General features: G+C 43.7%; 1 protein-coding gene across 3 annotated transcripts in view; it reads right to left on the bottom strand.

Annotated features, from left to right (window-relative positions):
• The window catches only part of tmcc2 (transmembrane and coiled-coil domain family 2), a 170095-nt gene that overhangs the window by 143447 nt on the left and 11512 nt on the right, over window positions 1-15136 (bottom strand). For all 3 annotated transcript variants that reach the window (XR_011587495.1, XM_070859235.1, XM_070859236.1), the window contains exon 2: window positions 10256-10786. Coding sequence is in view for 2 of the 3 variants with exons in the window: in XM_070859235.1 (XP_070715336.1) it covers window positions 10256-10786 (531 nt within the window). In the remaining variant the exon portion in view is untranslated. The remainder of the gene's footprint in view (window positions 1-10255; window positions 10787-15136) is intronic.

Below are 15136 nucleotides of genomic sequence, written 5' to 3'. Positions count from 1 at the left end.
TGCTGAGACCAATGCGGGATCTACAGTCTCTGTCACAGGTGGGGCAGACATTGGTTGGAGAGACGGGTGGGTGGGGTGTTTGATTTGTCGTGCGCTCCTTCCGCTGTTTGTGCTTGGATTCTGCGTGCTCCCGGCGAAGAAACTCGAACTGCTCGGTGCCTTCCCGGATGCTTCTCCTCTACTTTGAGCGGTCTTGCGCCACGGATTCCCAAGAGTCGGTGGGGATGTTGCACTTTTTCAAGGAGGGTTTTCTCTGCCCTCCTGGGACTCGCCTGCCATGTCGGAGCTTGGAGTAGAACCCTCCACCAAAAACAGATTAACTGCCTATTTATCTCATTTGCTGGTTGTGGGACCATGCTGTGCGCGAACTGGCTGCTGCTTTTACCGACATTTCAAAAAGAGTACTTCACTGGCTGTGCAGTGGTTTGAAGACATGAAAGGTGCAATACACATATGCAAGTCATATGCAAGTGGACTGTGATCAGGAACATTTGCTTATTTTTCCTGAATGTTGCCTGAGGGTTGCGGAGGCCCAGTGCAACAACAACTTGTATTTATATAGTGCCTTTAATGTAGTAAAATGTCCCAAGGCGCTTCACAGTAGTGTTATAAAACAAAACAAATAAATTTGACACCGAGCCACATAAGAAATTATGGCTGATGCTTGGTCAAAGTAGTAAGTTTTAAAGAGCATCTGAAAGGAGGAAAGAGAGGTAGAGAGACGGAGAGGTTTAGGGAGCGAGTTCCAGAGCTTGGGGCCTAGGCAACAGAAGGCACGGCCACCAATGGTTGAGCGATTATAATCAGGGATGGTTCAAGAGGGCAGAATTTGAGGGGCGCAGATATCTCGGGGAGGTTGTAAGGCTGAAGATGAAAGAGATAGGGAGGGGCAAGGCCATGGAGGGACCACACGCCTATGTGCAATTTCTGCTATTTTGGACTATTCCCATTTAATTGATCCCCAAGGAAAATAAAAAATAGACTTATATAGCGCCTTTCATGACCTCAGGACATCCCAATGCACTTTACAGCCAATTAAGTACTTTTGAAGTGAAGTGTAGTCACAGTTTTAAATAGCTACAGGTAAAGCTTGGAATAGAGTTGGGTACCCTGAAGGCTCAGCAAGTTTGTCCACAATCTATGCTGAGCTGGCTGATGTTGGCGAGGGCAGCAGTTGTGTACCAACAATTGGCCTCAATCTCACTGGATTAGAGAAGGTTAAATTGCCCCTATTCAGTGAACCTTTCTGGGAAGTGGACCCTCAGTGGGCATCAAGTGAGAACTGGATCAGCCATGCTCCCGACAGCCTCCACTATCAAACAACTGCTGGCAGTCACTGCCTGGGTTCACACTAGCGACCATCTGGACAAGGTACTGAAGGGCTGTTGGCAGTATCCCAGCATCCCAGCGTGAGTCAGAGGAATGAAAATGGAAGAATGGGGAAAAGAGGAGGGGTTAAAAGCAATGTCTTATTAGGGGACAGAGTGCCAAAATGGCCATCTATGCTGAGGTACGTCACACCCCCAACTTCACAGGTCATTAAAACTGCTGCTGGACCAATTTATGCGCAAGATGTTGTTATGGTTAGGTGAGAATTATTGAAGTGCAAGGCCATTAAATTGTGCCCAGACAGAAACAATATAATACTCTTTTTTTTTTTAAAATGAGGATTTTTGTTTTTACTTTCCTGAAATTAGAAATCACTGCGACCCCTGCAGCTCAGTTATTTTTATCTTGTATAAATAATTCAATGCTTCGGAGTGTCATCACTCTCTAGACAAGATGTTCCTCCAGAGCTATAATTTTGTGTTATTTCACTGTTCCAGATATTTCTAGACATGGTGCAGGTCCTTCTCTAACCGAGTCTTTTCAGAGCTGTGGGCAGAGGTACACCAAATAAAATCCTGCTGCCTTCAGGCATTGTTTCTGCAGAAAAACACGACCACAGATTCCATTTATTCAGCAGCTTAAACACTGGCCATCTGAAAATCTCCTCACAAAACATAGTCTTAATCAAATAAAAAACATCACTGGTCAACATTAATCCCGCCATCAATATTACATGACTTGACAGGTCAATGTATTTGAAAATAGATGATGTATGTACCACAGAAGAACATGGATTTTTAATAAGGGATTAGCCTTGAATGGACAGTGTTAGCACTAGGATTTCAAAAAGCGTAATAATCGGCACGTGAAATGTACAGCACTACCAATATAGATTTAATTCCGCCAAATTTTATTTTGCCAGAGTATTTTGAGCAATGTAATATTAGGGCCAAGTACTAGCGGTCACAGATGTTTTACTGGTGGCGGTATTGGTGGGAGCACTTGAAGGTGATGAATGAATGCATGAAGCACAGTCGCACAACACTGAACGCTGATAAAAGTGCAATTTTTCCTTTAATGTATTGATATGAACACACTAAATACGATAACACTACATTAAGCTTTAGGACAAACTCAATCAGCTTGCAGATCACTCAAGCTTACCAAGGCAAGAAGCTTTCTTTTCCCAATTCGGTAATTATTTTCTCCCCTTTGCTGAGCAACCTTCCTTAATCGAGCGGAAGGTGCCAATATTTTCTCCAATCTCCAACTAAACCATTATTTAATCGTCTTTAGGAGGTGCAAGAGATGATGCTTCCATTACATTACAACAGCGACTACACTGCAAAAGTACGTCATTGGCTGTAAAGCGCTTTGAGACATCCGGTGGTCGTGAAAGGCGCTATATAAATCAAAATCCAAGTCTTTCTTTTCTTTTTTCCTTTGCTTCCTACAATGGCACCCTTCAGTGCAAAGAGGATTATGTCTAAATGTGTACACCACATGTAGGGTTAGAATGCTGTACTGCTGAACATTATAAACCTCCAGTCAACAAAGTACCATAAAATTCATTGCATCATGTTTCTGTGCCATACAAATGTATACCAAAAAAGAGAGATTTATACCTAGTACAGTACATGTTCTTTCTTTTAAACCAAAAACCAGATCTTAAAATGGAGAAGTAACTTACAATTCAGGTGCAATTTATCCTCATTTTATTGTAGCATTCCCTCCCCTGGTAGAAAAATACAGTTTTTCATTTACTCACAAGCCTTTGGTTTTAAAAAGAGAGACACTAATATTTTCTGAAGGACTTGACATTTTAAAATAGCAAGATGTTGGAACTTGTGATTTTTTTGCCTCAATAAGTGCAATACTGGCCCCAATCCGAATTCCATTCACTGAGCTTTGACTTTCAGTGGCTTCTTAAATGATGACCTTCTGCCCCCAAATAATTTGTGTTTCGCTGGAGAGGAACAGATTTTCTGTTTATACAACTGACCATAGATAGGGATATACGTCACAGAAACAGGCCATTTGGCCCAACCAGTCCATGCCAATGTTTATGCTCCACTTGAGCCTCCTCCCATCTTTCCGCATCTAAATCTATCAGCATTTTCTATCAGCTATTCCCTTCTCCCTCATATGTTTATCGAGCCTCCCCTTAAATGTATCTATACTATTCGCTTCAACCACTCCCTGTGATAGCGAATTCCACATTCTCACCACTCTCTGGGTTTCTTCTGAATTCCCTATTGGATTTCTTGGTGACTATCTTATGTTGATGGCCTCTCGTTATGCTCTTCCCCACAAGTAGTAAAATTTTCTCTGTATCCACTCTATCAAAACCTTTCATAATTTTAAAGATCTCTATTAGGTCACCCCCTCAGCCTTCTTTATTGACCTAGAAATGTAAATTCTGTAACTCTTACATTCTGCAGAATTTGTTGGGGGAGTCATTGGACAAAGTGAGATAAGACACTAATTTCAGTTATATCACAGGTCCTTTAACCCAACACATTGATACACCATTTACATTCTGAAATCACTTTCCAGTACAGTAAGTTCCCACTTGTGCAGAATTCAGCCCAGCTAAATTACGGGCTGGATTTGGCAATCGTGGAACAGCCACAGTGTCCTCCTCTGTTGGGAAAGGACCATACAGGCAATACAATTTTTCTAGGCTGAATGCAACAATGATAAATCAACTCACCTATGGCCAGAATAAAACAGCAACCATACAATAGGTTAAAGCTTTTTTTGATGCTGACAGCAGCTCCTCTTCAGAAGCAACAGCAAAGCCGTCTCTGGCTCTGCAGTCAAATACTCTGCCTTACTTGCTTACAGAGGCAGCACACACATGCACCGTATTTCTACCAGCGGCAGCAGCTGGTGAGCGGCCTGCGCAGGACCTCCCGATCAGTGCTGGCCGCGCACCTTAGGGGCTTAGGGGGAAACAGTGCCATCCGCTCCTCTGGAGTAGGCTTCACACAGCGGGCAGCAGCCCCAGAGTAAACCTACTGGATTCACTGAGGCCACCTCCAGATAAGACTGTTCTTTAATCATTGCCAGCCTCAGTGAACCAGGCAAGATCCATGCATTCGGAGTCATTGGCACGACCATCTCACAAAACCCAGTACAAAGGCAACCATTGATGGTGTTTACACAGGAGTACAGTCCTGTCATTATTAACACCTTTTGAAATGCTTCTCCAGCCAAAGCAGATCCAAAATGCTCAAATTATTTTAAGTAAAAACGTGCTTTATGTAATATCCTAGATGGGATAAAGTTGATAATGAGCATTTCTTAGTCAACTAGATTTAACCATGCTGATAAATGTGAAAAATCAATATTGTACACACTCACACGCTAGTGACATTTTGAATGGTCACGATATTACCTCTAGATTGGTTGATAAATTATAACCAGGTATAGATCAGAATTTCAGCAACAAGGCAAACCCAAGTGTAATGCCTGCCACAGACAAAATCAGTTGATTAGTTTCGTGCCCGATTTTCAGAATTTGTCAAGCCAACCACGTAAAAGCAAGCAGCAGCTTCTAACCTACAAATTCTATTACCTAGTTTACTGTATTAGTCCGGAGATTCACCATCAGTTAAGTGATGAATAAATCACCATATTTTGTACTGTGCAGGAAGGAAATCAGTAGATAAATGTAGCCTAATGTACAATCAAATGTTGATCCAATATTGAAATTTATTTTCCCAGAGGTTTAAGTTCAAAGTGCAGCGTGCTCCAGCTAATTTCCCCAGACATCAGACTGCCACATCACTTCTCCTCAAAATCCTGGCAGGAATACCCACCACTCTTCCTTTTATCCAGCACATTTTTTTTTTGCTGCATGCAAAGTTAAGATTTATTTCCAGGCAGGAACAGAACTGATCCAAATACATGTTTACTACAAACTGCTGAACAATCCTCAAAACGTGCGACAGATGTGTTGTTAGTATGGCAAGCCGACATCCGTGTGCTACTAAGGCCTTGAGGCATGGACAGTGATGATTGCATTTCAAATGTCACTGTTTTTGCACTGCGTATTGGTCTGTGATACGTGTTCTTTAGAGCAGCTACTATGACTTTATTGCCTTCTGAAAAATGAAGATCAAGAGGAGATAGGATTCAGGTTTTTTAAAGCCTGAGCTAAGGAATTAGAGTGGAAGTCTTGGAATTCAATCAGGCAATATGGACCACGAAGTTCCGCAAACTGAAAATAGAGGAGCCACAGCAGCATCTGGGGTTGTCGCCCAGCGTAGCAAAGCCGATTCTGTACATTTTGCTTCCCAAAGGTTGGCAAAAAATCAGTTTCATGGGGAGTAGGTCACAAATGTTGTTAAACTGTTTCTCTCTTCCACCCCACCAGCAACCCCCCCCCTCCCCCATGAGAGACTTGGACAGATTTTTTCCCCCAAAACAACAGGGTATCTGTTAATGTCCAAAGTGGATTCAGGTTTTAGTCCCCAAACTCTAATTCACCCCCTAAACTTTACTCTCCTCCTTTAAATTGCTCCTTAAAACCGACCTCTTTGACCAAGCTGTTAGTCACCTGTCCTAATGTCTCTTTATGTGGCTCTGTGTCAAATTTCGCTTGATCACGCTCCTGCAAAGCACCTTGGGACAAGTCATCAAGATCCAGGCGCAGCCCTGGACACAGTGTACCACTTCCCATATTTCGGGAGCCTCCTATCAACAAGAACAGGCATCGATGATGAGATCCATCACCGCCTCCAGTGCGCCAGTGCAGCCTTCGGCCGCCTGAGGAAAAGAGTGTTTGAAGACCAGGCCCTTAAAACTGCCACCAAGCTCATGGTCTACAGGGCTGTAGTAATACCTGCCCTCCTGTATGGCTCAGAGACATGGACCATGTACAGTAGACATCTCAAGTTGCTGGAGAAATATCACCAACTATATCTCCGCAAGATCCTACAAATCCCCTGGGAGGACAGGCGCACCAACATCAGCGTCCTCATTCAGGCTAACATCCCCAGCATTGAAGTACTGATCACACTCGATCAGCTCCGCTGAGCAGGCCACATTGTCCACATGCCAGACACGAGACTCCCAAAGCAAGTGCTCTACTCAGAGCTCCTTCACAGCAAACAAGCCAAAGGTGGGCAGCAGAAACACTACAAGGCCTCCCTGATAAAGTGCAACATCCCCACTGACAGCTGTGAGTCCCTGGCCCAAGACCGCCCTAAGTGGAGAAAGTGCATCCAAGAGGGCGCTGAGCACCTTGAGTCTCAACGGCGAGAGCATGCAGAAAACAAGCGCAGACAGCGGAAAGAGCGTGCGGCAAACCAGTCCCACCCACCCCTTCCCTCAACGACTATCTGTCCCACTTGTGACAGAGTCTGTGGCTCTTGTATTGGACAGTTCAGCCACCAAAGAACTCACTTCAGGAGTGGAAACAAATCTTCCTCGATTCCAAGGGACTGCCTATGATGATGATAAACTGTTTTTTTCCCTCCCACCCAGAGAGAGACTTGGACAGATTTGTTCCCAAAAAAAACAGGGTATCTGTTAATGTCCAAAGTGGATTCAGGTTTTAGTCCCCAAACTCTCTAACTTGCCCCCTAAACTTCACTCTCCTCCTTTAAGTTGCTCCTTAAAACCGACCTCATTGACCAAGCTGTTAGTCACCTGTCCTAATGTCTCCTTATGTGGCTCTGTCAAATTTCGCTTGATCACACTCCTGCGAAGCACCTTGGGACATGTTATTACAAGGTGGGTGGGGTGGCTTGACCCATCCACCTCCACGGAGGTGTGTGGGGGGCCTGACCCATCCACCTCCATGGCACAAACCTGGTATTGCAGTACTTCCAGGAACGGTGCAGTGGCTCTCGGCCTTTTGGCTAAGAGCATTGGCGCAGAGTGATCCTTGATGTGTGCAAGGTGACCTCTGGCGTTTGTGATTTGACAAAGAATTGGAAAGATTGGCTACGAATTAAAAAAAAAAAATTTTTTTTATTACAATAAAGGTGCTATCTAAATGCAAGTTACTGTTATTTTACTTTTGAACCTATTCTTGCTGAGTTTTACGATAAATGGATAATTATTTTCAAACTTCCAATATACAATACAAATCCATCTGAGTAAGTGTCCTACTCAAATCATACAGCCCTCGAGTGTCGTGTGCATTATCACTCACCAAGACTCAAGGGAGATGTTCAAGTACGGGGCTGCTTGTGTCGCCTCTGGTTCTTTTGGCAATCACCTTAAATGTGTCCTCTGGTTACTGATCCTTCTGCCAGTTTCTCCTCATCAAAACCCTTCATGATTTTGAACGCCTCTATCAAATCTGGATGGATGAAATCGGTTGAGCTAAAATGACTCATCTTATCTGTACTTCTCTTATGCTTACCCCATCATGCACAGATCCTTGTTACTACAGGGACTGGAGAACTAGGCTGCTCCCTGATATCAAAGGTTTGCGGATATAAGTAAAGATTGAAGAAACTCAAGGTATTCAAGTCGCACAAAGAAAATGACTTCAAAATAAATTACGAAAGTAGGGCATGGGGAAACCTATTAAAAGGCAGTTCTGCTTGACACAAAGGGTGATCAACACACAAGATGGATTTCCAAGTAGCGCAGTGTAGGCGAAAACCCTGTAATTACTTCTAAAACAATTGCATGCTGCAATGTAGAGGGGGAGACTGAAGACACTGTCATAGCATTGTGCCTGTGCCGGTTCTTTCGCAGAGCGATCCGATTAATTCCACTCCTCTTTGCCCATAGTCCTGCAAATTTTGCGCCATCAAGTATTCATCCAATTGCCTTTTGAAAGCTATTACTGAATCTGCTTCCGTCACTATTTCAGGCAGTACATCCCAGATCATAACAACTCGCTGTGTAAAAATGGTTTCCTCGTGTCGCCTCTGGTTCTTTCGGCAATCACCTTGAATCTGTCTCCTCTGGTTACTGATCCTTCTGCCGGTTTCTCCTTTTCGAAACCCTTCATGATTTTGAGCGCCTCGAGCAAATCTGGATGGCTGAAGTCGGCTGAGCTAAAATGACTCATCTCATCTGTACTTCCCGTATGCTTACCCCATCATGCACAGATCCTTGTTACTACAGGGTGTAACATGGAATTATAATGTTACACAGTGGTTTAGCACACTGTCCTTTCATCACTGGAGCATTTCAATTCAACCATTCGAGGATAAAAGTGTCTTCTCTCTGCTAGCTACAAGAGCCCAATGTGTAATTAGTTTTGGAAGCCTCAACCCCAGTTCCGAGAACTGTCCATAATTAAATAGTTGCTTGAAAAAGAGGACTATTGAAGCTTATGGGGAGAGAGAAGGACAGTCCAAACTGAACCATTCCAATGCTCCAATGGCCAGCCTACTATTTTCCACCCTCCATGAACTTAGGTCCATCCTAAACTCTGCTGCCGTATCCAACTCTTACCATCCTATTCACCCATCACCCCTGTGCTCTCTGACCTACATTTGGTCCTGGTCCAGCACATCTCATTTTTAAAAATCTCACCTTTGCGTTCAAATCCCTGCATGGCCTCGCCCCTCTCTATCTCTGTAACCTGCTCCAGCCCGACAACCCGAGAGTACTAGGAGTTCCTCCACCTCTGGCCTCTTGTGCATCCTCCACTTCCTTTGCCCCACCATTGGGAGTCATGCCTTCAGATGTCTAAGCTCCAAGCTCTGGAATTCCCTCCCGAAACCTCTCCGCCACTCATTCCCCCTTTAAGACACTCCTTAAAACCTACCTCACCTGTCCTAATACCACTTTCTTTAGCTTGGTGTCAATTTTGTCTGATTATGCTCCTGCGAAGCGCTTTGGGACATTTCACTATGTTTAAGGCGTTATATAAATGCAAGTTGTTGTTTTTGTTGACATGTGAAATGAGACAAGGCAGACTTGATGCATCAAATTACCTGTTTCTGTGCTGTAACATTCAATGATTCTATTCTTCTCTCAGAGGGTTGTAAATCTGTGGAATTCGCTGCCTCAGAGAGCTGTGGAAGCCGGGACATTGAATAAATTTAAGACCGAGATAGACAGCTTCTTAACTGATGAGGGATTAAGGGGTAATAGGGAGCGGGCAGGGAAGTGGAGCTGAGTCCATGATCGAATCAGCCATGATTGTATTAAATGGCGGAGCAGGCTCAAGGGGCCGTATGGCCTCCTCCTACTCCTATTTCATATGTTCTTATTATGGTCAATGAATTCAGCACAAAATCTCGCTGAGAGATTCCACAAGGAGTGGCGGTGTGAGAAAAGGAAGGACTGGAATAAGGGGTGCTTTTCCAAGGCTTGATTCTGTGTCTAGCTCTGCTATATCTGGCCAGGGAATGTTTGAAGCGTACACTGGGCGACGAAAGTGAAAAAATATGTTTATTCTTCAGCACTCTTATTAGTCACTTTCAGAAATACAAAAGACAAAAAAAATTGCAATGATGTACCAAAAACTGCATGACGTGTACCTTGTACAATATGATCAAAACTGCCAATCTGTGTGGTTTTCACAAGCAAGGATTAAGACGCCACACATTTGTCACTTAGCAATTAGAATAACCTGAACACAAGCTTTTCAAAATCGCTCTGCCCATTCGCAAGAAAGCAGAAGCAAATCTTTAAGCAACTTTCAGACAAGAAAAACTTACTGCAATCTTATTTAAAAATTTATCGCAATAAACATGGCTCAAAGAACAATTCCATTTGTAACTCCCGTAAAATCCATATAGTTGTAAATGTTTACTGCAGTCTTTGGTAGTTCAATTGTCAACCCTTAGCTTAATCCTGACTTCGCCCAAACAGGAGAATGGTGAACTTTTACAACATTAACTGATCCTTAGTAACAGTCCGGAGTGTACATCTCGATTTGCCTGATTCGCACAAGGCTTGCTGCTACACTTTGTGATATTGTAGATAGTAAGAGGTACGGTACCTTATCAGTGATGCGTTCGGACTCTTCCCCTGCTGGGTGGATAATGCTAATCTCTCCGGCAGTAAGTGACGTGTCGGTAGTGGAACATGACCTGGGTCTGTACTGATGCTGCTGCAGGATTGCAGTCAGGGAACTGTCCTGGGGTGCCTTCCGCATGAGGTGAGGGCTCCCTTTCTGGGTTTCGGTGGCTCCACTTTTTGTCCTCCTGCTGCTGCTGCTGCTGTGAAGGCTGGCACCTCTCTTGATGGATGGCCTGGACCGGATCTGCTGTAACACTCTGTTGAAGGCTGTGGGACGAGCAGGAAGATCGTGAAGGGACATGGCGTAGGACACACGGTGCATCTCAGGAGATCTTTCCTTTTCATCAGCAGAATCGTGGTCAGAGTGTCCATGAGGATGGTGGTGAAGTTGAGAGGAATCTTGCATACTCTGATCACGCTCCCGAGATCGCTTTCGGTGATGGAAAAGCTGCTTCAGACCATGTCCAAACATACCACCTGAACCACCTCCTTCAGACAGCTGCTGGATTTTCTATAAAAAAAAACAAAATATTATTAGATCCTCTGCCCAGCCTTGGAGATTTGTTTTCTCCCTGAGTCCCCATTCCTCAAAAGTGGCCAGAGAGTAGTTCTGTTCCCAGACTTCTGTCATTACTATTTATTAACATTTTATTTGGAAAAACAGATGTACTCCAGTGACAATAGCAAATGGGATTTTGTTTCTGTTAATGCATTGTTCTTTTTCTCTCCCCAATTTTCTCCTGAACGTGCCAATTTATGCTGGGACACCAGCTGCCCTGCAGGCAATTTGCCATAACGTAATCTTCGAATTGAGGCGGTGTTGTCAATGGGTAGGTACTGAACAAAGCTGCAGGTATTTCCCCCAAAGAAAGTGAAAGAAAACCAGAATGAATGTGGGTCACAGTAGAAGCCTGGGAACAGTTCAAAAGAAAAGAAATAGGAGCAGGAGTAGGCCATTCGGCCCCTCGAGCCTGCTCCGCCATTCAATAAGATCATGGCTGATCTGATCTTGGCCTCAACTCCACTTCCCAGCCCGCTCCCCATAACCCTTGACTTCCTTATCGTTCAAAAATCTGTCTAACACCACCTTAAATATATTCAATGACACAGCCTCCACAACTCTGGGGTAGAGAATTCCAAAGATTCACAGCCCTCAGAGAAGAAATTCAGCTTCATCTCAGTTTTAAATGGGCAACCCCTTATTCTGAAACTATGGCCCCTAGTTCTCAATTCCCCCATGAGGGGAAACATCCTCTCTGCATCTACTCTGTCCAGCCCCCTCAGAATCTTATACATCTCAGTAAGATCCCCTCTCATACTTCATGGCATGGACAAGGGGAGAAAATACAAAAAGAACTTACAAACAAAAACAATCACACTATATCAAGGAGTACTTATCTACGGGGATATATCTCACGTTAAAAAGCAACATTCCAATGCGAGCTTTTACCTTCTTCACCTGTAGATATCTCACACTGGAGTACAGATCCACAACAGCCGCCTTGGAGTACCATGCTCAAGTGGCTCTTTTTCATGTGAGCCTGGGCAGTGAGCAGTGAGCGTCAAAGTATGCAACTGCTGCACACTATTCAACGGCAGGAAGCTCATCAACCAAGCCCAATCATGCCCTCACCTCGAGGCCATCCACGCACACTTTTCAGCAATAGTCACTGAGTAATTATCAGAAGCAGGAACGCCGGCTGGTTTTTTTTCCTTCCCACTCCCTAGCTTCAGGGTGCAGAAACCAATTGTCTCATCTGCTGACTTGGCCGAGATCCACACTAGGCATCATTAAACTTAATTTCCTCACAATGTCGAGCAGCAAAATATAATGTTAACATCTTTCTTATGCTTTCAAGCAGTTGTGAAGAAATACCAGCAGACGAGTGCTCCAACTGTACCAGATACACAACTGCACGACATCAGCAAGGGCGTGAAAGCGTAATTGCTCACAAATACGAGAGTCATGATCACATTACAGTCAACATCTCATTCGCAATTTGGGTAGAGGCAGAAATACATTTATGAATATTCATGAGGTGGACATATCGTACGAGGTACTTGTTTCTAAAACTTTGATTGGTTTGGAACTCAGACTTTCATCCAAGCACCCTCCTCTCAAAGCTACGCTTTGAATAACCTCAGGTTATAGTCCCTGACAGAGCAACTGGGTGTGTGCCACGTTAGCAATTGCTGCTTGTACAAACTAAAGATTATTTTCTTCAAAATAAAATAAATTACTCCCCCCATGCCTCATCTGGTAAATATCATAATAAACACTTGCATTTATATAGCGCCTATCACAAACACCAGACGTCTCAAAGCACTTTAAAGTCAATGAAGTAGTGTAGTCACCGTTGTAATGTAGGAAATGCAGCAGCCAATTTGTGCACATCAAGCGCCCACAAACAGTAAGGTGATAATGACCAGATAATCTGTTTTAGATGTTGATTGAGGGATAAATATTGGCCAGGACACCAGAGAGAAGTCTTCTTCGAAATAGTGCCATGGGATCTTTTACATCCACCGGAGGTGGCAGACGGGACCTCGGTTTAACTTCTCATCAGAAATATGGCACCTCCAACAGTGCAACACTCTCTCAGTACTGCACAGGGAGTGTCAGCCTAGATTTCTATGTGCTCAAGTTCCTGGAGTGGAACTTGAACCCACAACCTTATGACTCAGAGGCGAGTGTGCTACCCACTGAGCCACAGCTGACACTCAGATAGAAAGGTTGGGGGTCCACTCACAAAAACACAAGAAATAGGAGCAGGAGTCGGCCATTTGACCCCTCGAGCCTGCTCCGCCATTTAATAAGATCATGGCTGATCTGATCATGGCCTTAGCACCACTTCCCTGCCTGTTCCCCATAACCCTTTATTCCCTTATCGCTCAAAAATCTGTCTATCTTTGCCTTAAATATATGCAATGACCCTGCCTCCATAGCTCTCTGGGGCAGAGAATTCCACAGATTTACAACCCTCAGAGAAGAAATTCCTCCACATCTCAGTTTTAAATAGGCGGCCCCTTATTCTGAGACTACGTCATCTAGTTTTAGTTTCCACCATGAATGGAAATATCTTCTCTGCACCCACTTGTTGCGCCCCCTCATTATTTCATATGTTTTGATAAGATCACCTCTCATTCTTCTGAACTCCAATGTGTTTCGGCCCAACCGACTCAACCTATCTTCATAAGTCAACTTCCTCATCTCCGAAATCAACTGAGTGAACCTTCTCTGAACAGCCTCCAATGCAGGTGATCCTTCCTTAAATACGGAGACCAATACTGTACACAGTAGTCCAGGTGTGGCCTCACCAATACCCTGTACAGTTGTAGCAGGTCTTCTCTGCTTTTACACTATCCCCCCTTGCAATAAAGGCCAATATTCCATTTGCCTTCCTGATCACTTGCTGTACCTGCATACTATCTTTTTGTGTTTCATGCACAAGGACCCCCAGGTTCCTCTGTACTGCAACACTTTGTAATTTTTCTCCATTTAAATTATAATTTGCTTTTCTATTTTTTCAGCAAAAGTGGAGAACCTCACATTTTCCTTCATTATACTCCATCTGCCAAATTTTTGCCCACTCATTTAGCCTGTCTTTTTGCAGATTTTGTGTGTCCTCCTCATAATTTGCATTCCCAGTCATCTTTGTATCATCAGCAAACTTGGCTACATTACACTCGGTCCCTTCATCCAAGTCATTAATATAGATTATAAATAGTTGAGGCCCCAGCACCGATCCCTGCGACACCCCACTAGTTACTGTTTACCAACCAGAAAATGATCCTTTATCCCGACTCTCTGTTTTCTGTTAGTTAGCCAATCCTCAATCCATGCGAATATATTACCCTCAACCCCATGAACTTTTATCTTGTGCAGTAACCTTTTATGTGGCACCTTATCGAATGCCTTCTGGAAATCCAAATACACCACATCCACTGATTCCCCTTATCCACCCTGCTCATTACATCCTCAAAGAATTCCAGAAAATGTGTCAAACACGATTACCCTTTCATAAAACCATGCTGACTCTGCTTGATTGAATTATGCTTTTCCAAATGTCCTGCTACTGCTTCCTTAGTAATGGACGCCAACATTTTCCCAACAGCAGATGTTAGGCGAACCAGTCTACAGTTTCTGTTTGCCTCCTTTTTTATATAAAGGGCATTACATTTGCAGCTTTCCAATCCGCTGGGACCTCCCCAGAATCCAGAGAATTTTGGTAGATTACAACCAATGCATCACAATCTCTGCAGCCACTTCTTTTAGGACCCGAGGATGCAAGCCATCAGGTCCAGGGGACTAGTCCACCTTTCGTCCCATTATTTTACCGAGTACTACTTCTTTAGTGATAGTGATTGTATTAAGTTCCTCCCTCCCTATAGCGCCTTGATTATCCACCATTGGGATGTTTTTATGTCTTCTACCATGAAGGCGATACAAAATATTTGTTCAAAATCTCTGCCATTTCCCTGTTTCCTATTAGTAATTCCCCAGTCTTATCCTCTAGGGGACCAACATTTACTTTAGCCACTCTTTTCCTTTTTATGTACCTGTAGAAACTCTTACTCCCTGTTTTTATATTTCGTGCTAGTTTACTTTCATAATCTATCTTCCCTCTCTATTTTTTTTTTAGTCGTTCTTTGCTGGCTTTTAAAAAGTTGCTCAAAACTCTGGCCTCCTACTAGTCTTGGCCACATTGTATGCCCTTATTTTCAATTTGATACCATCCCTTATTTCCTTAGTTAGCCATGGATGGTTATCCCTTCTCAAAGTCTTTCCTTCTCATTGGGATATATTTTTGTTGCGAGTTGTGAAATATCTCCTTAAATGTCTGCCACTGCTCATCAACCG

Source organism: Pristiophorus japonicus, chromosome 17 (assembly GCF_044704955.1).
Source record: "Pristiophorus japonicus isolate sPriJap1 chromosome 17, sPriJap1.hap1, whole genome shotgun sequence".
Taxonomy (NCBI): Eukaryota; Metazoa; Chordata; class Chondrichthyes; family Pristiophoridae; genus Pristiophorus; species Pristiophorus japonicus.
Note: the sequence above shows the minus strand (reverse complement) of the source record. Positions and strands in the feature narration are given on the sequence as shown.